We start from the raw sequence: 26,808 nt of genomic DNA, 5'->3' as shown, positions 1-26,808 counted from the left end.
GCTTGAGGAAGCGAAGGACCTTTGGTGATGTCATGGCCATGTGATCAGTCACATGAGGGGGCGGAGTCTCATTTCCAGCTTTTCTGATTCTATGGTAACATCTTCATAAGCAGGTAATAGAGAGGAGAGTGTGACCCCGAGAATACCCAGGAGTGCGGGGGCTCCACACTATATACAGCTCTACACTATATACACACAGCTCTACACTATATACACAGCTCTACACTATATACACACAGCTCTACGCTATATACACACAGCTCTACGCTATATACACACAGCTCTACACTATATACACAGCTCTACACTATATACACAGCTCTACACTATATACACACAGCTCTACACTATATACACAGCTCTACACTATATACACACAGCTCTACACTATATACACACAGCTCTACACTATATACACACAGCTCTACACTGTATACACAGCTCTACACTATATACACAGCTCTACACTATATACACACAGCTCTACACTATATACACACAGCTCTACACTATATACACACAGCTCTACACTGTATACACAGCTCTACACTATATACACAGCTCTACACTATATACACACAGCTCTACGCTATATACACAGCTCTACACTATATACACACAGCTCTACACTATATACACACAGCTCTACACTATATACACAGCTCTACACTATATACACAGCTCTACACTATATACACAGCTCTACACTATATACACAGCTCTACACTATATACACACAGCTCTACACTATATACACACAGCTCTACACTATATACACAGCTCTACACTATATATACACACAGCTCTACACTATATACACAGCTCTACACTATATATACACACAGCTCTACACTATATACACAGCTCTACGCTATATACACACAGCTCTACACTATACACAGCTCTACACTATATACACAGCTCTACACTATATACACAGCTCTACACTATATACACACAGCTCTACACTATATACACAGCTCTACACTATATACACACAGCTCTACACTATATACACAGCTCTACACTATATACACAGCTCTACACTATATACACACAGCTCTACACTATATACACAGCTCTACACTATATACACACAGCTCTACACTATATACACAGCTCTACACTGTATACACACAGCTCTACACTATATACACAGCTCTACACTATATACACAGCTCTACACTATATACACAGCTCTACACTATATACACAGCTCTACACTATACACACAGCTCTACACTATATACACACAGCTCTACACTATATACACACAGCTCTACACTATATACACAGCTCTACACTATATACACAGCTCTACACTATATACACACAGCTCTACACTATATACACAGCTCTACACTGTATACACACAGCTCTACACTATATACACACAGCTCTACACTATATACACAGCTCTACACTATATACACAGCTCTACACTATATACACAGCTCTACACTATACACACAGCTCTACACTATATACACACAGCTCTACACTATATACACACAGCTCTACGCTATATACACACAGCTCTACACTATATACACAGCTCTACGCTATATACACAGCTCTACACTATATACACACAGCTCTACGCTATATACACACAGCTCTACACTATATACACACAGCTCTACGCTATATACACACAGCTCTACACTATACACAGCTCTACACTATATACACAGCTCTACACTATATACACAGCTCTACACTATACACACAGCTCTACACTATACACACAGCTCTACGCTATATACACACAGCTCTACGCTATATACACACAGCTCTACGCTATATACACACAGCTCTACGCTATATACACACAGCTCTACGCTATATACACACAGCTCTACGCTATATACACACAGCTCTACGCTATATACACACAGCTCTACGCTATATACACACAGCTCTACACTATATACACAGCTCTACACTATATACACACAGCTCTACACTATATACACACCTCTACACTATATATACACAGCTCTACACTATATATACACAGCTCTACACTATATACACACAGCTCTACACTATATACACACAGCTCTACACTATATACACACAGCTCTACACTATATACACACAGCTCTACACTATATACACACAGCTCTACACTATATACACAGCTCTACACTATATACACACAGCTCTACACTATATACACAGCTCTACACTATATACACAGCTCTACACTATATACACACAGCTCTACACTATACACACAGCTCTACACTATACACACAGCTCTACACTATATACACACAGCTCTACGCTATATACACACAGCTCTACGCTATATACACACAGCTCTACGCTATATACACAGCTCTACGCTATATACACACAGCTCTACGCTATATACACACAGCTCTACGCTATATACACACAGCTCTACGCTATATACACACAGCTCTACGCTATATACACACAGCTCTACGCTATATACACACAGCTCTACGCTATATACACACAGCTCTACGCTATATACACACAGCTCCACGCTATATACACACAGCTCTACACTATATATACACAGCTCTACACTATATACACACAGCTCTACACTATATACACAGCTCTACACTATATACACAGCTCTACACTATATACACACAGCTCTACACTATATACACACAGCTCTACACTATATACACACAGCTCTACACTATATACACAGCTCTACACTATATATACAGCTCTACACTATATACACACAGCTCTACACTATATAGACAGCTCTACACTATACACACCGCTCTACACTATATACACACCGCTCTACACTATATACACACAGCTCTACACTATATACACACAGCTCTACACTATATACACAGCTCTACACTATATACACACAGCTCTACACTATATACACACAGCTCTACACTATATACACACAGCTCTACACTATATATACACAGCTCTACACTATATATACACACAGCTCCACACTATATATACACACAGCTCCACACTATATACACACAGCTCCACACTATATACACACAGCTCTACACTATATATACACACAGCTCTACACTATATATACACACAGCTCTACACTATATACACACAGCTCTACACTATATATACACACAGCTCTACACTATATATACACACAGCTCTACACTATATATACACACAGCTCTACACTATATATACACACAGCTCTACACTATATATACACACAGCTCTACACTATATATACACACAGCTCTACACTATATATACACACAGCTCCACACTATATACACACAGCTCTACACTATATACACACAGCTCTACACTATATATACACACAGCTCTACACTATATACACACACAGCTCCACACTATATACACACAGCTCCACACTATATACACAGCTCTACACTATATACACACACAGCTCTACACTATACACAGCTCTACACTATATACACACACAGCTCTACACTATATACACACAGCTCTACACTATATACACACAGCTCTACACTATATACACACAGCTCTACACTATATACACAGCTCTACACTATATACACACAGCTCTACACTATATACACACACAGCTCTACACTATACACACACAGCTCCACACTATACACACACAGCTCTACACTATATACACACAGCTCTACACTATATACAGTTATGTCCATATATATTTGGACAGAGACAACATTTTTCTAATTTTGGTTCTAGACATTACCACAATTAATTTTAAGCAAAACACTTCAGATGCAGTTGAAGTTCAGACTTTCAGCTTTCATTTGAGGGTATCCACATTAAAATTGGATGAAGGGTTTAGGAGTTTCAGCTCTTTAACATGTGCCACCCTGTTTTTAAAGGGACCAACAGTAATTGGACAATTGACGCCAAGGCTATTTCATGGACAGGTGTGGGCAATCCCTTCGTTATGTCATTCTCAATTAAGCAGATAAAAGGCCTGGAGTTGATTTGAGGTGTGGTGCTTGTATTTGGAAGGTTTTTATGTGATGTAAACTTGCAGTCAAAGGAGCTCTCCATGCAGGTGAAACAAGCCATCCTTAAGCTGCAAAAACAGAAAAAACCCATCCGAGAAATGGTTACAATATTAGGAGTGGCAAAATCTACAGTTTGGTACATCCTGAGAAAGAAAGAAAGCACTGGTGAACTCATCAATGCAAAAAGACCTGGGCGCCCACGGAAGACAACAGTGGTGGATGATCGCAGAATAATCTCCATGGTGAAGAGAAACCCCTTCACAACAGCCAACCAAGTGAACACCACTCTCCAGGAGGTAGGCGTATCAATATCCAAATCTACCATAAAGAGAAGACTGCATGAAAGTAAATACAGAGGGTTCACTTCACGGTGCAAGCCACTCATAAGCATCAAGAAGAAAAAGCCTAGACTGGACTTTGCTAAAAAAAACATCTAAAAAATCCAACACAGTTCTGGAAGAACATTCTTTGGACAGATGAAACCAAGATCAACCTCTACCAGAATGATGGAAAGAGAAAAGTATGGCGAAGGCGTGGTACAGCTCATGATCCAAAGCATACCACATCATCTGTAAAACATGGCGGAGGCACTGTGATGGCTTGGGCATGCATGGCTGCGAGTGGCACTGGGTCACTAGTGTTTATTGATGATGTGACACAGGACAGAAGCAGCCGAATGAATTCTGATGTATTCAGAGCCATACTGTCTGCTCAGATCCAGCCAAATGCTACCAAACTGATTGTCCATATGTAGTATGAAATGATGACCAATGACCCAAAACATAAAGCCAAAGCAACCCAGGAGTTTATTAAAGCAAAGAAGTGGAATATTCTTGAATGGCTAAGTCAGTCACCTGATATCAACCCAATTGAGCATGTTTTTCACTTGTTAAAGACTAAACTTCAGACACAAAGGCCCACAAACAAACAGCAACTGAAAACCACCGCAGTGAAGGCCTGGCAGAGCATCAAAAAGGAGGAAACCCAGCGTCTGGTGATGTCCATGAGTTCAAGACTTCAGACAGTCATTGACAACAAAGGGTTTTCAACCAAGTACTAGAAATGAACATTTTATTTACAATTATTTAATCTGTCCAATTACTTTTGGTCCCTTTAAAAGCAGGGTGGCACATGTTAAGGAGCTGAAACTCCTAAACCCTTCATCCAATTTTAATGTGGATACCCTCAAATGAAAGCTGAAAGTCTGAACTTCAACTGCATCTGAATTGTTTTGTTTAAAATTCATTGTGGTAATGTCTAGAACCAAAATTAGAAAAATGTTGTCTCTGTCCAAATATATATGGACCTAACTGTATACACGCAGCTCTCCACTATATACACACAGCTCTACACTATATACACACAGCTCTACACTATATACACACACATGGCTCTACACTATATACAGTGGGTACGGAAAGTATTCAGACCCCTTTAAATTTTTCACTTTGTTTCATTGCAGCCATTTGGCAAATTCTAAAAAGTTCATTTTTTTTCCTCATTAAAGTACACTCTGCACCCCATCTTGACTGAAAAAAAACAGAAATGTAGAAATTTTTGCAAATGTATTAAAAAAGGAAAACTGAAATATCACATGGTCATAAGTATTCAGACCCTTTGCTCCGTATTGAGTAGAAGACCCCTTTTGAACTAGTATAGCCATGAGTCTGATTGGGAATAATGCAACACACCTGGATTTGGGGATCCTCTGCCATTCTTCCTTGCAGATCCTTTCCAGTTCCGTCAGGTTGGATGGGGAACGTTGGTGGACAGCCATTTTCATGTCTCTCCAGAGATGCTCAATTGGGTTTAGGTCAGGGCTCTGGCTGGGCCAGTCAAGAATGGTCACAGAGTTGTTCTGAAGCCACTCCTTTGTTATTTTAGCTGTGTGCTTAGGGTCATTGTCTTGTTGGAAGGTGAACCTTCGGTCAAGTCTGAGGTCCAGAGCACTCTGGAAGAGGTTTTCATCCAGGGTATCTCTACTTGGCCGCATTCATGTTTCCTTCAATTGCAACCAGTCGTCCTGTCCCTGCAGCTGAAAAACACCCCCATAACATGATGCTGCCACCACCATGTTTCACTGTTGGGATTGTATTGGGCAGGTGATGAGCAGTGGCTGGTTTTCTCCACACATACTGCTTAGAATTATCGCCAAAAAGTTCTATCTTCGTCTCATCAAACCAGAGAATCTTATTTCTCATAGTATGGGAGTCCTTCATGTGTTTTTGAGAAAACTCTATGCGGGCTTTCATATGTCTTGCACTGAGAAGAGGTTTCCGTTCGGCCACTCTGCCATAAAGGCCTGACTGGTGGAGGGCTGCAGTGATAGTTGACTTGATTGAACTTTCTCCCATCTCCCTACTGCATCTCTGGAGCTCAGCCACAGTGATCTTCGGGTTCTTCTTTACCTCTCTCACCAAGGCTCTTCTCCCATGATTGCTCAGTTTGGCTGGACGACCAGGTCTAGGAAGACTTCTGGTGGTCCCAAACTTCTTCCATTTAAGGATTATCGAGGCCACTATGCTCTTAAGAACCTTGAGTAATGCAGAAATTGTTTTGTAACCTTGGCCAGATCTGTGCCTTGCCACAATTCTGTCTCTGAGCTCCTTGGGCAGTTCCTTTGAGCTCATGATTCTCATTTGGTCTGACATGCACTGTGAGCTGTGAGGTCTTATATAGACAGGTGTGCGCCTTTCCAAATCAAGTCCTATCAATTTAATTAAACACAGCTGGACTCCAATGAAGGAGTAGAACCATCTCAAGGAGGATCACAAGGAAATGGACAGCATGTGACTTAAATATGAGTGTCTGAGCAAAGGGTCTGGATACTTATGACCATGTAATATTTCAGTTTTTCTTTTTTAATAAATTTGCAAAAAATTCTACATTTCTGTTCTTTTCAGTCAAGATGGGGCGCAGAGTGTACTTTAATGAGAAAAAAAATTAACTTTTTAGAATTTACTAAATGGCTGCAATGAAAAAAAGACAAAAAAATTTAAAGGGGTCTGAATACTTTTCGTACCCACTGTACACAGCTCTACACTTTATATATACACAGCTCTACACTATATACACACAGCTCTACACTATATACACAGCTCTACACTATATACACACAGCTCTACACTATATACTCACAGCTCTACACTATATACACAGCTCTACACTATATATACACATCTCTACACAACAGGTGCATCTCACAAAATTAGAATATCCTCAAAAATTTAATTTATTTCAGTTCTTCAATAAAAAAAAGTGAAACTCCTATATTATATAGAGTCATTACACACAGAGGGATCTATTTCAAGTGATTATTTCTGTTAATGTTGATGATTATGGCTTACAGCCAATGAAAACACAAAAGTCATTATCTCAGTAAATTACAATAATTAAAAAAAACATCTGCAAAGGCTTCCTAAGCCTTTAAAAAGGTCCCTTAGTCTGTTTCAGTAGGCTCCAAAATCATGGGGAAGACTGCTGACTTGAAAGATGTCCTGAAGGCAGTCATTGACACACTCCACAAGGTCCCAGAGTCTGGAGGAAGAGTGGAGAGGCCACAATCCAAGCTGCTGGAGGTCTAGTGTGAAGTCTCCACAATCAGTGATGGTTTGGGGAGCCATGTCATCTGCTGGTGGAGGTCCACTGTGTTTTATCAAGACCAAAGTCAGCGCCGCCGTCTACCAGGACATTTTAGAGCCCTTCATGCTTCCCTCTGCCGACAAGCTTTTTGGAGATGGAAATGTCATTCTCCAGCAGGACTTGGCCCCTGTCCACACGGCCAAAAGTACCAATACCTGGTTTACACACAACAGTATCACTGTGCTTGATTGGCAGCAAACTCGCCTGACCTTAACCCCATAGAGAATCTATTATAGAGAATCTATGGGGTATTGTCAAGAGGAAGATCAAAGACACCAGACCCAACAATGCAGACGAGCTGAAGGCTGCTATCAAAGCAACCTGGGCTTCCATAACACCTCAGCAGTGCCACAGGCTGATCGCCTCCATGCCACATTGCTGCATTGATGCAGTAATTGATGCAAATGGAGCCCGACCAAGTATTGAGGGCATTTACTGAACAGACATTTCAGTAGAACAACATTTCGGATTTTAAAGTTCGGATTTTGGAAAAAAAAAATTCAAGCTGTTGCTATAAAGTATTCTAATTTATTGAGATAATGACTTTTGTGTTTTCATTGGCTGTAAGCCATAATAATCAATATTAACAGAAATAAACACTTGAAATAGATGACTCTGTCTGTAATGACTCTATATGAGTTTCACTTTTTGTATTGAAGAACTGAAATAAATTACATTTTTGAGGATATTCTAATTTTGTGAGAATCACCTTTATACACACAGCTCTACACTATATACACACACTAGTGATGAGTGAGCGTGCTCGGCACTATTTGATAATCGATCGACCATTGGGGTACTCGGGCGTACTCGTTACTCGGCCGAGTATCACGTGGTGCTAGAGTCCCTGTGCCGCATGGTTTGTGGTTGTTTTTTCAGCAACTAAACGTGACTTCCAGTCAAGGTAATGTTGTAACCATGTTGGCTACAGTTGACATAACTGTGATTGACCATATATATAATATATATATAAGACCCATTGACGCCATGCTTGCCACATTGTAACCGGAAATAGTGTAGGGAGAGCTACTGCACAAGGGATATTGTATTAGGGATGATTGACTTACAGTCTTTTCTGCTGCAATATAAAACCAAGATTCCTTTTCAGGGCTAAGTCAAATCAATTCTATTCTCTATTCATACCGATCTTGGCTGCATTTAGTGTAGGGAGAGCTACTGGAGAAGGGATAGTTTATTAGAGGCATCTAGGCAGGGATTTATTGCCTTACAGGCTTTGCTACTGCAACGTAAAAGCAAAATACCTTTTCAGGGCTAAATCTAATCTATTCTATTCCCCATTAATACTGCTGATAGCTGCATTTAGTGTAGGGAGAGTTGATTGAGGCTGGCTAGTTTAGCATTAGATGCATTTAGGCAGGGGTTATTGTTCTGTTGTAGTCTTTATTAATACCAGTCTTAGCTGCATACCTAACTTAAAATGTGCTGGGCGTGCAGTAAGGAATGGGGAAGTGGACGTTCTGCTGATGGTGGTGCACACAGAGACCGTGGCCTTGGGCCAGGGTAAACTGTGCCTGCTGCGGGAGCACAAGAAACACACTCATCATTTAGACCTAGCTTCCTATCTCTGCAGGAGGGCGTAGGACACCACTCTTGAAGCCAGAACAGTACGAACAGGTGGTCAGTTGGATCGCAGATAATTCTTGCAGTTTGTTTTCCATCACCACCCTGTCTTCCACACTGTCCAGTCTCACTGGCCAACAGTCTTGACCCCATAATCCTCATCCTGCTCCTCCTTATTCCCACCATGGCGATTCTCAGGAGACAAATGATCCCACATTCGCACGCTCCAAGGAGCTTTTTACATTTATTGGTTCTTCTGGCCTATCACCCTGCACGTTTCAAGAGGACATGACGAGATTGTGTGTGGTGATGCCTAAATATTTGAGCAGCCATGATGAGAAGAAGACAACGGTGGGGAACCGCGATTACTGGCTCATGTTGTTAAGTCAACAAGCCAAGAGGAGGACCAGAGTGGGGAAGTGGAAGACAGGGAGGTGGAGCGAGCAGAGCAGAGGGGGAAGTATCCGCAACAGCCAGGAAGAGGCAGTAGGGTGGCCAGAGGGAGAAGGCGGGCAACTGTTCCCCAGGGCACCCACATGCGGCAAGATCCAAGGGTTAGGTGTTCCCCAATCTGGTGCTTTTTTACAGAAAGTGCGGACAACAAGAAAACTGTCATTTGCAACTTGTGCAGTACCAAGATCAACAGGGTCCTGACCACTACCAGCCTGACCACCACCAGCATTCTTAGGAACATGTTTTCCCAGCACCCGACTCGGTGGGCTGAATTCCTGGGTCCACAATCAGTGTCTGCAGGTGACACCACTGCCTCTTCTCCTGTTCTACGTGCTTGCTAATCCCTCCTGCCCTGTACCTGTTGTTGCATATTCTCAATCACCATCAGCAACCACGTCCCCTTCCTTGACCCAACGCAGCATTCAGCTGTCCTTACCCCAAGTATTGGAACTCAAGCGGAAATGCACAGCCATCCGCCTACAGGCCCAGACACTAAATGGACACATTTCCAGACTGCTTGCCCTGGAAATTTTGCCATTTAGGCTTGTGGACACTGTGGCTTTCCACAACCTCATGGTGGCAGCAATCTCTCAGTACTCGGTCCCCAGCCGCCACTATTTCTCCCGTTGTGCCGTCCCTGCCTTACACAAGCATGTGTCCCATAACATCACCGGTTCCCTGACCAATGCAGTTCCCATGAAGTTCCACTTAACCACCGACACTTGGACAAGTGCTTGTGGCCAAGGACGCTACATTTCCCTGATGGCACACTGGGTGAACCTTGTGGGGGCCGGGATCGAGTCAGACCCAGTTTCGGCACGCATGCTACCGAAGCCTAGAATTGCTTGTCCTAGTTCCATCAGGGCTTCCCCCATTTCTTACTCCAGTTCCTGCACCCCCTTCTCTTCATCATCCTCCACCTCCGAATTGTCGTCCATATTAGTCACAAGCTGAAAGCACTGCATCACTGCCTCTGTGAAGCAGCACTATGCTCTACTGATACTAATTTCTTTAGGTGACAAATAGCACACCACCGCAGAGTTGTTAAAAAGGGCTAAAAGACCAGAACGATCTGTGGCTCTCTCCACTGAACTTGCAACCAGGCATAGTCATTTGTGATAATGGCTATAACCTGGTGGCAGCTCTGAAGCTTGGCAAGCTGGCACATGTACCATACTTGGCCCATGTGCTCAACTTCGTGGTTCAGTGCTTTCTGAAAACCTATCCAGATTTTTCTGAGCTACTTGTGAAGGTATGCCGCGTGTGAGCCCATTTCCGCAAATCACCTACAGCTGCTGGCAGTGTTGCAGCCAGGGCCGTGGAGTCGTGGCGTGATATAAAATGCACCAACTCGGACTCCTAAAATATATAACAAATTGAACAGTAGTTCAATACAGTATGTGCTGTAAATGTTTTCATAAGAATTTAGGAAAGTTATGAAATGTCCTATAAATGTCTGTTCTATTCTTGATATAAGGATCTAGGCTTTTAGTTGAGATGAATCTGTGCTGCACTTTATATACATGCTCGCTGTGCTGTGGAGTCAGAGAGTCAGAATCAGAAGTTTGGCTTACCGACGCCACATCCCTGGCTGAAGCAGCGCTTGCAAGTGCCACCTCACCGACTGGTTTGCGATCTGACCACGCACTGGAACTCAATATTACATATGTTGGCAAGGCTTTGTGAGCAGCAGAGAGCAGTAGCTGAATACCAGCTACCACATGCCCATCGGTATTCCGCTCAGCCTCCGCACATAAGAACTGACGTGTGGGCATGGATGTCTGACATCTGTGCGGTTCTCCAAAACTTTGAGGAATCAACCAAGATGTGAGCAGTGATGACTCCATAATCAGCATAAGGGCACGGCCCTACTATCAGTATTCGATCGGTATTTTCTCTCAGGAGTGGGAGCCAAAACCAGGTGAGGAGCAATCAGAGAAAATGTATAATAAAAACAAGTCACCAATTCTGCATTTATCACCCACTCCTGGTTTTGTCTGCCACTCCTGAGAAAAAATACTGACCAAATACTGATAGTGGGGCCGTGGCCTAACCATCCCGCTTATGTGTCTACTCAAATGTGTGCTAGTCACAATTAAAGAGGAAACTTTGCATGCGGACCAGGTGGAGATGGAAGAAGAAAGTACACAGGGTGATACTACCCAGCCTCATCTCATCTTCTCAGTATTGATTGGGTGATAATGAGGAGGAACAGGAGATGGTTGCTTGCACTACAGACGGTACTACCAGCTTCTCGTCTGTTTGGTGTGTATTGCCTGAAGAGGTGGAGATTGCCTCGTGGGAGTCTGGCACACATGGTTGACTTTATGTACCTCTGCCTTTCCTCGTGCTATACACATTTTGGCCAACACTGATTACTGGTTGTTCACCCTTCTCTACCCACTCTACAAGGAGAATTCCCATTAATTTTTCGTGACCTCCACCATTTCTACAGGGTCATGACCTGACCCTCACTCTTAATTTTTCCTGAATTTGTATGATCCCTTAGTACATAATTTTTACAGGATTCGTATGAGGCCTAACTTCACAATTCTCTTACACACGTGTGTGTGTATATATATAAATATATATATATATATATATACTGTACACAAATATATACTGTACACAAAGCTCTACACTAAATATACACAGCTCTACCCTATATACTCCTTATACATATATATTCCTTACACGATGCAGATGCTGCTGCTTTATATAACATCACAACAGCTGCAGCTCTCAATTTGGTCGCCCCCTTCACACATACCAAAGCTCGCACAATCAACAGGCAACCCTGGCACACCAGCCTGACTAAAGAACTGAGGCAGGCTTCCAGAGTTGCTGAATGGCGAAGGAAAAGGTCCCACTCCAACGAGTACTTCATTGCATTTAAACAGTCCCTCACTACTTTCAAGTCCACACTAACTGCAGCAAAACAAATTTACTTCTCATCGCTCACATCCTCCCTGTCTCACAACCCTAAACAGCTATTCAGTACTTTCAATTCTCTCCTCCGTCCCTCAGCTCCCCCTCCCTCCCCACTCATCTCAGCTGAAGACTTTGCCTCATTCTTCAAGAAGATTGACAACATAAGGCAAAACCTTGGCTATAAGTCCCCAGCCCGTTCTCATAACTACTCAACTCTCCTCCGCCATCACGGAAGCGCAACTTTCCTCTTTACTGTCCAAGTCACATCTCACCACCTGTGAACTTGACCCAATCCCGTCCCACCTCATCCCAAACCTCACCGCAGTCTTCATCCCAACCCTAACCCACCTCTTCAACCTGTCAGTAACAACTGGCGACTTCCCCTCATGTTTCAAACATGCCTCAATCACACTCATCCTCAAAAAGCCCTTCCTCGACCCTTCCTCTCTGTCTAACTATCGCCCCATCTCACTTCTCCCCTATGCCTCCAAACTACTGCAACAACACGTCCACTTTGAACTGTCCTCCCACCTCTCCTCCTGCTCCCTCTTTGACCGCTTACAATCTGGCTTCCGACCGCATCACTCCACTGAAACTGCCCTGACTAAAGTCACCAACGACCTACTGACCTCCAAATCCAAGCGACACTACTCTGTCCTCCTCCTCCTGGACCTGTCCTCTGCCTTTGACACAGTGGACCATTCCCTCTTACTACAGACTCTCTCATCTCTCGGCATCACAGACTTGGCCCTATCTTGGATCTCCTCATATTTAACAGACCAGATTTTCAGTGTCTCCCACTCACACACCACCTCCTCATCTCGCCCCCTATCTGTCACGGGTGTGTTGCCACGAAGATCGTCACGAGTACACAGCCTGACTTCTCGCAGCTGACTTGTTGGTGCTTTGTGTTTCTCGGCAGTGAGGGAGTTAATTCTCTCTCTCTCTCTCTCTCTCTCTGGGCTAGATGAGGTCCAGCCTCGCCCAGCTGCAATCAATACTTCTGTAGTGAGACTCCTTCATATACCTGCTGGTCTGTTTGGGAGGTGTCGGTGAAAGCATTTCATTCAGACTGACAGAGCGGATCGTGGTGTTTGGAGTTGCTGAGATAAGTGTATTTGGAAGTGTTTTTTCCCTTTCCTCGCTTTATCATTTATCTCCTTTCCCGTTGGTTTTCCCTCTGTTGTAGTTGAGAAGTTGTTTGTATGCAAGGTGGTTTTGGTTTTTCCCTTCTACTGTCTCGTTCGTCTAAATACTGTGTTTGGGCATATTATTTCTTGTTCCCTTTGGTTGTGATCGGGGTCCTTCTCAGGACTAGATTACTGAGGTGCAGGGATCTTCAGGAGGTAGGGGTTACGCTGGCGGCCTGGACCTCTGTACCTTTAACAGTACCTCCAGGTTGAGGGATTAGTCAGGGCCCCAGCTTAGGGTCAGCTTAGGCCCCCTACCTCCAGTATACAGAGACAGCGTGACATTTTCACCGACCCACTTAGTTTTTCTCCAGCTACTATGGATCCAGTAGCCGGTCTAGCTCGGCAATTGCAGAGTTTGTCCATGGAGCTGGCGGACGTTAGGTCCAAGGTTTGGCATCCTCAGGAGCAAGCCGGACCAGAACCTAAAGTAGCTCTCCCTGATAGGTTCACTGGGGGGCGGGACAAGTTTTTTGTTTTCCGGGAGGCATGTAAATTGTACTTTCGGCTGCGGCGTCGGTCATCGGGGAGTGAAGAACAAAGGGTGGGAATTGTCATCTCGCTCCTACAAGGGGACCCACAATCTTGGGCGTTCTCTCTTCCCCCGGGTTCCCCGGCTCTCCAGTCAGTGGATAGGTTTTTCGCTGCCCTGGGACTCGTATATGATGACCCAGATCGGATCTCCCTTGCTGAGTCTAAGTTACGTAGGATCCAGCAGGGAGATCGTCCGGCGGAGGAATTCTGTTCGGAGTTCCGTAGGTGGGCCACGGACACCCAGTGGAATGACCCGGCTCTTAGGAGCCAGTTTTGTCATGGTTTATCCGACAAATTACAGGATGTGTTGGCACAGTATGACTCTCCCGTGTCTCTGGAAGCCGCTATGGCCCTCGCTATTCGCGTGGACAGACGGCTTCGGGAGAGGTGCGGGATAACTCTACCCCCTGTGATGACTCCACCTCCTACAAGGTCCCCTCATATGGTGGTTCCCCTGGTCAGTCCAGAGGAGCCTATGCAATTAGGAGGGACATCATTTCGGGGGAGGGGACCGGTGGTGCGCCATAAGGCAGGAAGGTGTTTCTTCTGCGGGAGAAAGGGACATTTTATTGGGGGGTGTCCATCCCGTCCCTTGCAGAGTGAAGAGTCGTCGGAAAACTGTTGATCCCAGGTTGTGTGGTGGACGGCAATCTGGGAGTAGGTATTTCGTCCCTAGGTTCGTCTCAGTTTCTCGTACCGGCGGAGGTGGTGGTGGGTACGAGAACTGAGAGGATATCTGTTCTTCTGGATAGTGGGGCCGGGGCTAATCTGGTTGATGCTCGGTTTGCCCGGGTTCAAGGTATGCGGTTGAGTGAGTTGGCTAAACCCATCCCCATATTCTCGATCGATGCCAGGCCTCTCGGGCAGGGAAGTTTTTTGCAAGTTGTGCATGACGTAAAACTTCAAGTGGGGGCAATACATAAAGAACTGTTGTCTTGCTACGTGTTGGAGGGTCTTCCCACTCCTATTGTGTTGGGCCTTCCTTGGTTAGCTAAGCATAACCCGGTTATTAATTGGCAAACCAGGGAGATAAGCCAATGGAGTAAATTCTGTAATAAAAACTGCATGAACACTGTCATTGGTGCGGTTACTCCTTGGGTCTTACCTCCATTTCTGGCGGACTTTGAGGATGTATTCTCGGAGAAAGGGTGTCAGGAACTACCTCCTCATCGCGTGTATGACTGTTCTGTAAAACTGCTCCCTGAGGCCAAGTTACCTAAAGCTAGGTTGTATAACCTTTCTGGTCCTGAGAGGCAGGCCATGAAGGATTATATCTCAGAAAGTCTGGCTAAGGGGCATATTAGACCTTCATCTTCACCGGTGGCTGCGGGGTTCTTCTTTGTTAAGAAGAAAGATGGAGGCCTACGCCCTTGCCTGGATTTCCGTGAACTTAATCGGATTACGGTCCGAGATCCGTATCCGCTCCCACTTATTCCCGATCTCTTTAATCAGATCGTGGGCGCCAAATGGTTTTCTAAGTTGGATCTCAGGGGGGCGTACAATCTGATTAGGATGAAGGAGGGGGATGAGTGGAAGACGGCGTTTAACACTCCGGAGGGGCATTATGAGAACCTTGTCATGCCATTCGGTCTGACTAATGCCCCGGCGGTGTTCCAACACTTTGTTAATGACATTTTTCGCCGCTTGGTGGGACAGTTTGTTGTCATATATCTGGATGATATCCTAATTTACTCGCCGGATCTGGTGTCTCATCAGGAGCACGTTAGGCAGGTGTTACAGATCTTGCGGGATAATAAACTGTATGCCAAGTGGGAAAAGTGTGTGTTCGCCGTACAGGAACTCCAGTTTTTAGGCTTCCTGGTTTCAGCGTCCGGTTTTCGTATGGACCCTGGGAAAGTGCGGGCAGTTCTTGAGTGGGATCGGCCAGAGAATCTTAAGGCACTACAACGTTTCCTGGGGTTTGCTAATTATTACCGGAAGTTCATTCGTAATTTCTCGTCCATGGTTAAGCCTCTCACTGACATGACTAAAAAGGGGACGGATTTTTCTAGGTGGTCTGACAAGGCTTGTCAAGCATTCTCCTCTTTGAAAAAATGTTTTGCCTCGGCGCCCATACTCATTCAACCTGATGCGTCTCAGCCATTCATTGTAGAGGTAGACGCTTCCGAGGTAGGGGTGGGAGCAGTATTGTCACAGGGTTCGTCCCCTGGTAAGTGGCATCCGTGCGCCTTTTTCTCTAAAAAATTGTCGTCCGCTGAGAGGAATTACGATGTCGGCAATAGGGAACTCTTGGCCATTAAGTTAGCTTTTGAGGAGTGGCGCCATTTTCTGGAGGGGGCTGTTCATCCGGTCACCGTCATCACCGATCACAAGAACCTGCTATATCTGGAGTCCGCGAAACGTCTGAATCCCAGACAAGCTAGGTGGTCATTGTTTTTTACCAGGTTTAATTTTGTCGTTACATATCGTCCTGGGTCAAAAAATGTAAAGGCGGATGCCTTATCTCGTAGTTTCCCTGGGGCCGGGAATACGGACGACCCGATTCCTATCCTTCAGGAGGGGGTGGTGGTTTCGGCAGTATGCTCTGAGCTGGAGGAGGAGGTATTGGAGGCTCAGGGGGACGCCCCTGTTGGACCTCCAGGGAGATTGTTTGTTCCAGATCAGTTGCGACAAAAGGTGATCGAGGCACACCATAACTCAGTTTTTGCAGGACACCCGGGGAGTAAAGCTACTGTGGATCTCCTCTCGCGTCGGTTTTGGTGGCCTAATTTACATAAGGAGGTGGTAACTTTTGTCGCGTCCTGTGGGGTTTGTGCGCGCTCTAAGACCTCACATAGCCGTCCGTCTGGGGCCCTCTTACCTTTGAAGATCCCGGAGCGTCCTTGGACTCATCTGTCTATGGACTTTATTACGGACCTCCCTCCGTCTTCGGGTAAAACGGTCATTCTCGTTGTAGTGGACAGGTTCAGCAAGATGGCACATTTTATCGCTCTTCCGGCTCTCCCTAATGCTAAAACTCTTGCGCAGGTGTTCATTGGGGAGATTGTGAGGCTTCACGGGGTACCCTCCGAGGTGGTGTCTGATCGGGGGTCTCAGTTTGTGTCTAAGTTCTGGAAGGCGTTTTGTGCACGGCGGGGGATGCAGTTGTCATTCTCATCGGCTTTTCATCCTCAGACCAATGGTCAGACGGAACGTATGAACCAGAGCTTGGAGACATATCTCCGGTGTTTTGTGTCAGAGAACCAGGAGGACTGGGCTTCTTTCTTACCTCTGGCAGAGTTTGCTCTTAATAATAGGCGGAGCGAGTCCACTGGTAAGTCCCCGTTTTTTGGGGCATATGGTTTTCACCCCCAGTTTTGTACTTTCAGTGGGGGGGGCTCTTCGGGGGTTCCTGAGGAGGAACGATTTTCCTCATCACTCGCTTCAGTATGGAGAGGGGTGCTGAAGAATCTGAATACTATGGGGAACTGATACAAACGTATGGCTGATAGGAAGAGAGTGTCTGGTCCGGACCTAAGTGTGAACGATCGGGTATGGTTGTCTACCAGGAATATAAAACTTAAGGTTCCCTCCTGGAAACTGGGTCCCAGGTTCATCGGGCCGTACAGGATCAGTTCTATAATTAATCCGGTGGCATTCCGTCTTGACCTCCCCCCTACGTTTAAAATTCACAACGTGTTTCACAGATCATTGCTTAAGAGGTATGTGGCGCCGGTGGTACCGTCACTTTTACCTCCCCCTCCAGTGGTTGTCAATGGTAACTTGGAGTTCCAGGTATCGAGGGTCATTGATTCACGCTTTAATCGCCGGTCCCTTCAGTACCTGGTTCATTGGAAGGGGTATGGTCCTGAGGAGAGGATGTGGGTTCCTGCGTCGGATATTAACGCAGACCGATTAGTTCGGGCCTTCCACACGACTCACCCGGATAAACCTGGCCCTGAGGGTCCGGAGGCCCCTCGTAGAAGGGGGGGTACTGTCACGGGTGTGTTGCCACGAAGATCGTCACGAGTACACAGCCTGACTTCTCGCAGCTGACTTGTTGGTGCTTTGTGTTTCTCGGCAGTGAGGGAGTTAATTCTCTCTCTCTCTCTCTCTCTGGGCTAGATGAGGTCCAGCCTCGCCCAGCTGCAATCAATACTTCTGTAGTGAGACTCCTTCATATACCTGCTGGTCTGTTTGGGAGGTGTCGGTGAAAGCATTTCATTCAGACTGACAGAGCGGATCGTGGTGTTTGGAGTTGCTGAGATAAGTGTATTTGGAAGTGTTTTTTCCCTTTCCTCGCTTTATCATTTATCTCCTTTCCCGTTGGTTTTCCCTCTGTTGTAGTTGAGAAGTTGTTTGTATGCAAGGTGGTTTTGGTTTTTCCCTTGTACTGTCTCGTTCGTCTAAATACTGTGTTTGGGCATATTATTTCTTGTTCCCTTTGGTTGTGATCGGGGTCCTTCTCAGGACTAGATTACTGAGGTGCAGGGATCTTCAGGAGGTAGGGGTTACGCTGGCGGCCTGGACCTCTGTACCTTTAACAGTACCTCCAGGTTGAGGGATTAGTCAGGGCCCCAGCTTAGGGTCAGCTTAGGCCCCCTACCTCCAGTATACAGAGACAGCGTGACACTATCTGTCGGTGTCCCCCAAGGTTTAATTCTAGGACCCCTGCTCTTCTCCATCTACACCTTCGGCCTGAGACAGCTCATAGAGTCTCATGGTTTTCAGTATCACCTCTATGCTGATGACACAGATCTATCTTTCTGGACCTGATATCACCTCCTCACTAACCAAAATCCCACAATGTCTGTCTGTTATCTCATCTTTCTTCTCTGCTAGATTCCTAAAACTTAATATGGATAAAACAGAATTCATCATCTTTCCCCCATCTCACTCACCCCCCCCCCCCACCTGACCTATCTATCAATGTCAAAGGCTGTCCACTCTCCCCAGTCCCTGAAGCTCGCTGCCTCGGGGTAACCCTTGACTCTGATCTCTCCTTCAAACCTCATATCCAAGCCCTTTCCACTTTATGCCGACTCCAACTCAAAAATATCTCCCGCATCCGTGCATTCCTCAACCATGAATCTGCAAAAACACTAGTGCACGCCCTCATCATTTCTCGCCTCGACTACTGCAATCTCCTGCTCTGTGGCCTCCCTTCTACCACTCTCGCACCCCTGCAATCTATCCTAAACTCTGCTGCCCGACTAATCCACGTTTCCCCCCGCTATTCCTCGGCCTCTCCCCTCTGTCAATCCCTTCACTGGCTCCCCATTGCCCAGAGACTCCAGTTCAAAACCCTAACCATGGCATACAAAGCCATTCACAACCTGTCTCCTCCATACATCTGTGATCTAGTCTCCCGGTACATACCTGCACGCAGCCTCCGATCCTCACAAGATCTCCTTCTCTACTCCCCTCTCATCTCCTCCTCCCACAATCGCATACAAGATTTCTCCCGTGCATCTCCTCTACTCTGGATCTCTACCCCAACATGTCAGACTCTCGTCGACCGTGGAAACCTTCAAAAGGAACCTGAAGACCCACCTCTTCCGACAAGCCTACAACCTGCAGTAACCCTCGATGCACTGCTGTACCCTCATCTACTGTATCCCCACCCCCCCTTCTAGATTGTGAGCCCTCGCGGGCAGGGTCCTCTCTCCTCCTGTACCAGTCGGTGACTTGTTTTTGTTCAAACTATTGTACTTGTTGTTTGTTATGTATACCCCTTTTTCACATGTAATGCGCCATGGAATTAACGGCGGTATAATAATAAATAATAATAATATACTCAGCTCTACACTAAATATACAAAATTCTACACTATATACAAATAGCTCTACAAAGTATGCTGTATATACAGAGCACTACATAGTACATATTATATACACACAGTTCAACACTGTATACGATACACAGTTCTACGCCATATACTATATACACATAGCTCTACACTGCATACACAGCTACTGTATGCACCGTATACTATATACTCAGCTCTATGCCATGTACTATATACGTACAGTTCAGCACTGTATAATATATACACACAGCTCCATACTGTATACTGTCTGCACGCAACTCCTCCAAATGTCTGGAGAGGATTATTATTATTTCAGGGTAAGAAGTTATAAGATTTATAGCAATCCGGTATATATGAGACCTCTCCATCATATACTATGTACAGTCCTGTATAATTTCCTATTAGATTTCCCTTCAGTTAGATTTTCCATCCTTGCTTTCTCAGGTTTATTTTCCCTTAATAGACGATGGTCCTTTCCATCAGTGACCCCCCGAGGATGGAGCAGGACAGAGACCACATGGCGGCTCGGATATTAGACCTCACCCTGGAGATAATCTACTGGATCACTGGAGAGGTGAGAGCTTCACATCACATCACTCTGATCTCTAGTAATAAAGCCGGAAATGACGGGAAAGGTGAAGGATTCTCGGCCTCTGTGTAGTGATCGGCGTCTCCCCATACACAGGATCACACAGTAGTGAAGACGTCGTCTGGGGAGTGTGTGACCCCCCGTGTGTCAGGAGGGCGGAGCAGGACCCCCAGTGACATCACCGAGCCTCCACCTCATTCACTGATACATGAGCAGAAGATCCTAGAACTGACCACCAGGATCACTGAGCTGCTGAGCGGAGAGGTGAGCGCTGCCGGGAATGCTGGGACATTATACAATAACGCCGGGGGAGGGGTCTGCTAATGACGGGTCATTGTGTGTGTCAGGTTCCTATAAGGTGTCAGGACGTCACCGTCTATTTCTCCATGGAGGAGTGGGAGTATCTAGAAGGACACAAGGATCTGTACAAGGACGTCATGGTGGAAAATCACCCGTCCATCATATCTCCGGGTAAGAGGAGACCTTCCTGGGTTGTAGAGGAGAGAACAGGTCTGAGAGTCGTCTAGATTCCCCATCATCTGGTCATCACATATAGACAATGTATTCAGACACTGCGGTTATTTCCTATAGATGGATCCAGTCCGAGAAATCCCCCGGAGAGATGTCCCAGTCCTCTATATTCCCAGGATCGGCCTGAAAAGGAGGAAAATGTCCCCCGGGATCATCAGGTAAATGAGATGAGATTTCTGTAAATCCTCTGTAGATTGATGTAATGAGGCTTCCTCTGACCTCCTCCAGCCGCCGTGCTGTGCACTGGAGGATCCATCAGATCCTGGTATTGTCGGTCGGTATAAATGATTTCTGGGTTTATATAAGATTGTGTGAAGCTTCCTGCTGTCTGGAAATTGAGATTCAGTGTGGATAGATGGAAAGTTCTGCTGTGTAGCTGTAAATGACAGATAACAGCTCAATGTCAAGCCGTGATGAAAGACTTCTTTACTGTAAAAGTAATGATGGTGCTGAATAATGGAAAAAAACTCTTTTTATTGAACACAGTGTCCACCTTACAATAGACGAAGATCATTACATGCAAAGAATAATGGTAATATTTCTGTAGACGTGTACTTGGTTGAACGTCATGATCGCCATACGAGGAGATATTTCTTATTTTAGGGTTGATTGGTTCATATCTAGATTTAATATTAACTAAATAGGGTTCCTTTCTTCTCTTTCTTATGTGTTTATTGTTGGATTCATGTAGGAAACTTCTGGTGGAACGACGAGTGGACTTCAACATCAGACATCAGCGTCAGTGACCGGTAAGAGCCGCTCGTGAATCTTGAAATGTCTTTATTATTGGGACCAGTGATGGGAAGTTCGGAAAAATGTATTTAGCGACTGTCTGTCCACGGTCTCTAATATTATGTCCTCCTATCTGAGACTGAGCTCACAGGGGAGGACGGGAATCTTTTCAGAAGGGTAGGCAGTATCTGGCCACCATTAGCAAGAGCCTCGGCCACCCACCGGGGCATGACGCTGGAACCTGGAAGATGTGTAACATTCACCTGCTTCAGACTCCTTCCTGAAGGTGGGATTTGAGAGAAAACATGAAATAAAAGAGGTCAATTGTATGTAATAAATCATTAGTACAGCATCTAGATCATCGACAGTCATGCAAAAATTCTAAAAAAAAATAGTTATACATCTACAAAATCTACATATAGTGCAATTAGGTAAACTCTTCATGTCCTTGTCATATTTATTTTGGTCAAATATTACTATTATTTTCTCTACTGGTTGACAAAGTACTGGGGATGCCCTTTTAATTCATTAAGAGTGGATAAATCCATTAACAAAAGTGCTGAGAAGTAACCTTATTGCCCTTCCAATAGGGTCGATTTTCTAGCAAAAGTTTGGCCAGAACTTACGGGTTGCGGGATTCTGGCATGCAGTGGGAAATCCCACAATCTTCTGTGGCCGCTCTTGCAGTGAAAGCGCGAGATCTTGCTCTTTCCACTAACCCAGTGCTTCCTATTGGTAACTTTATTAGACTATTCTCACACGTTCAGTATTTGGTCAGTATTTTACATTTGTTTATTTACCTCACTTATATGGCGCCATTAATTCCACAGCACTTTACCGACATTATCAGCACTGTCCCCATTGGGGCTCACAATCTAAATTCCCTATTAGTATGTCTTTGAAGTGTGGGAGGAAACCGGAGAACTCGGAGGAAACCCATACAAACACGGGGAGAACATACAAACTCCTTGCAGATGTTGTCCTTGGTGGGATTTGAACCCAGGACCCCAGCGCTGCAAGGCTGCAGTGCTAACCACTAAGCCACTGTGTTTTACATCAGTTTTTCCTGCCCTTACTGATGTATGGGGTTTGATGACCAGAGGGGGGCCCCAAATCGGGCCCCCCTCTGCTCATCAGGCCCCAGGTGCAGGACTCCACTCCTCAGATGGATGAGGGAGACGACGACGCTGGACCATGACAAGGTAAGGAGAAACTCTTTTTTTCTTTTACTTTTTTTTATACAGAGCTCCAGTGTATAATGTCACCGGTGATCCCTGTATTACCTGTACACTGACACTATATACAGAGTTCCTGAGTATAATGTCACTGGTGATCACTATATACCTGTACACTGATGCTATACACTATATACTATGTACAGAGCTCCTGTGTATAATGGCACTTATGGTAATATTAGTATTGTGTTTTTTTTATTAATGATTAGTATTTTAGTATTCAGTCACTATGTCGTGGTAATATGTGGTCTGGTCATGGTGTGGCGGTATTTATCCCCTGTATGTGTTATTATGCGGTCACTATGAGGTGGTAATATGTGGTCCGGCCATGGTGTGATGGTATATTTTCTTTGTATGTGGTATTATTATGTCACTATGTGGTGGTAATATGTGGTCTGTCATGGTGTAGCGGTATTTGTTAGTTGTACATGGTATTATTCGGTCACTATGTGGTGGTAATATGTGGTTTGGTCATAGTGTGACGGTATTCCTTGTATGTGGTATTGCTGGTCACTATGTGGTGGAAATATGTGGTCCGGCCATGGTGTGACAGTATTTGTTCCTTGTATGTGGTATTATTGGTCACTGTGGTGGTAACATGTGGTCTGGTCATGGTGTGATGGTATTTGTCCCTTGTTTATTGTATTATTCAGTCACAATGTGGTGGGAATATGTGGTCTGGCCATGGTGTGAAAGTATTTGTCCCTTGTATGTGGTATTATTGGTCATTTTAAAAAATGAAAACTAAATAAAAATATACCTTAAAATAGTATTGGATATTTTAACAAATGTTTAATAGGTTACAGTAGAGTAGGGTCCGGCCAAAAGAGTCTCCTTGTCGTGGTGGCGGCTTGGAAAATGTTTTGGCCTAAACAAAAGCTAATGGCTATGTATGTGATCTAGTATTCAATGGGAACTGTTAGGCCATGGCCCCACTATCAGGATTTGTACAGTATTCGGTCAGTATTTTTTCTTAGGGTGTGAGTCAAAACCAGGAGTGGGTGATAAATGCAGAATTGGTGACTTGTTTCTATTATACCTTTTCTCTGATTGTTCCTCACTTGCTTTTGGCTACCACTCCTGAGAAAAAATACTAACTGAATACTGACCAAATACTGATAGCGGGGCCGTGGCCTTTTTGTGTGATTGGTGAGGACATGGTGCATAAGAGGAGTTTTCATAAGAGTGGGCGGTGGGACTGTGGAAGGTTTGAGGGGTGGAGGTGGAACTGGGGTGGAACCTGGGCTTATTCTCAACTGGGCCCGAAAATGTTGTCAATATGGAGCCCTGAAATTCCTGGTGGTCACTATTCAGTAACAACAGCTTAGTAATGTATGCGGCAGTACTGGGCAGTGGAAAGAGCGAGAGCGACTATGGAGAGTTGTGGGATCCCCCTCACTGCAGGCTATTATCCAACAACCTGGACATTCTGGCCAAATTTTGATAGAACTCTGTTTATTAGGGTTTGTTATGAGCATTTTTGTTGATAGGTGGTATTTAGAAAAATTACCAATATGGGACAAGGAAGCCACAAATTGGTGATAGGTACTCTTTAAACATAAGTTTATTATAAATTTTATAGCTCATATAACTCCTGTCCAAAACTTGTCTGATTGTGATTTATTTTTAAAAAAATATGCAAATTACAAAATATTCCCCATCTTTTTGATTGAGATTTTTATTTTTTTTGTTCTAGGTGAAGATTGGATGGGAAGCTCCTATAGACATCTCCTTTCAGCTCCCTATCATAATGTGGATGATAATACCACAGAAGATAATTCATTATCTCTAAATATACCCATAGTCCTTCACAGCGGAGATCTGTCCACTGATACAAGTCATATAACGCTATTGTCTAATCAATCACTGATCAGCACACAAGGAACTGGGCTTAGACTCGAGAACCAATTGCAATATGTGGAAAAAGTAAATACTGAATCTAATCTTTTACGGATCGAAGAAAGTCATAGAATTGAAAGGCCATTTTCATGTTCGGAATGTGGGAAATCTTTTACCAAAGAAATGTATCTTGTTCGACATCAGAAAACTCACACAAGAGAGACACCGTTTTCATGTCCTCATTGTGGGAAATGGTTTACTCAGAAATCAAGTCTCGTGAAACATCTAAGGACTCACACAGGGGAGAAGCCATTTTCATGTTCGGAATGTGGGAAATGTTTTGGCAAGAAATGGTATCTAGTTAATCACCAGAGAACTCACACAGGGGAGAGGCCATTTTTATGTCCTGACTGTGGGAAATGTTTTAGCCAGAAAGCAAGTCTTATGGAACATTTCAGAAGTCACACAGGGGAGACACCATTTTCATGTTCAGAATGTGGGAAATGTTTTCGGAAGAAATCAAACCTTCTGGATCATCTAAGACGTCACACAGGAGAAAAGCCATTTTTCTGTTCAGAGTGTGGGAAATGTTTTACCCATAGATCAAATCTTGTGAAGCATCAAAGAAGTCACACAGGGGAGACACCATTTTCATGCTCAGAATGTGGGAAATCTTTTACACAGCGATCAAATCTTGTGAAGCATCGAAGAACTCACACAGGGGAGACACCGTTTTCATGTTCAGAATGTGGGAAATGTTTTACTCAGAAATCAGTTCTTATGGAACATCTAAAGATTCATACCGAAGAAAAGCCATTTTCTTGTCCTGATTGTGGAAAATGTTTTAGGCAGAAATCATATCTTGTGAAGCATCAAAGAATTCATACAGGGGAGAAGCCATTTTCATGCACAGAGTGTGGAAAGTGTTTTAGCCAGAGATCATATCTTGTGGAACATTTGAGAATTCACACAGGGGAGAAGCCATACTCATGTTCAGAATGTGGGAAATGCTTTACCCATAAATCAGGTTTTATACATCATCTGGAAACTCACACAAGGTAAAAGCCATTTTCATAACATGAATCTGGGAAATACTTATGTCAGGAATAAATTCTTGTTAACCATAATGTGAAAAGTGTTGTAACGAGAAAAACAACGAATCTTCTGGAACATCTAAAATGTCACACAGGGTAGAAGCCATATTGATGTTTAGATCGTAGGAAATTTATCAGGTGTGGAACTTAAAAGGGTTTTTTTTCAAGGTAGGAAGTTAACTTCCCAAATTGTTGGGGGTCTGACCACTGGAACCCCCACTGTCCCAGAGAACTGGGGCTCTGAAGAGTCCTATGTGAATGGAGTGAGTGGTGGTCGATTATGTTCGATGCCTCTCGATTCATTCTTAATGGGACCAACAGAGATAGCAGAGCGCTAAGCTATATGTATAGGGAATAAGTTCTAAACTTGAGAATACCCCTTTAATTGTAAGACCTGTTGCCTAATAATGCCTTCTGCTGCATAATTTAGCCCATTGAGGACTACAGTGAAGACATACGGTAACTACTTAGAAGAATTGTTCTGATCTATTACAATTCTGTGATTGTGCTGGTCAGTCTCAGACTGGCTCACCATAGGCTCCTCTGGTGGACGCCCTGCGCTAATAATTCCGCACTACTTCAGCTCCTCAGTTACCAACTGTATTGCCAGGATTTTGTTGCCTGCCCTGTGCTCATGGTATCAAACCTTGGGCCACATTTACATATTCAGTGTTTGGTCAGTATTTTTTACATCAGTATTTGCAAGCCAAAACCAGGAGTGG

At 44.4% G+C, this 26,808-nt stretch overlaps 1 protein-coding gene across 1 annotated transcript; it reads left to right on the top strand.

Moving 5' to 3' along the window:
• On the top strand, window positions 1–26,808 carry LOC141257314 (uncharacterized). The gene is made up of 7 exons (XM_073671746.1): window positions 1–113; window positions 20,511–20,640; window positions 20,752–20,919; window positions 21,003–21,126; window positions 21,247–21,344; window positions 21,878–21,935; window positions 24,850–26,808. The coding sequence occupies exons 2-7, from the start codon at window positions 20,533–20,535 to the stop codon at window positions 26,052–26,054; spliced, it is 1,761 nt and encodes a 586-aa protein (XP_073527847.1). The 5' UTR covers window positions 1–113; window positions 20,511–20,532; the 3' UTR covers window positions 26,055–26,808.

This window comes from Phyllobates terribilis, unplaced genomic scaffold (assembly GCF_046119375.1).
Source record: "Phyllobates terribilis strain yellow unplaced genomic scaffold, ASM4611937v1 Scaffold_3__8_contigs__length_932513732, whole genome shotgun sequence".
Classification (NCBI taxonomy): Eukaryota; Metazoa; Chordata; class Amphibia; order Anura; family Dendrobatidae; genus Phyllobates; species Phyllobates terribilis.
This window is presented reverse-complemented; position numbering and strand designations above follow the sequence as displayed.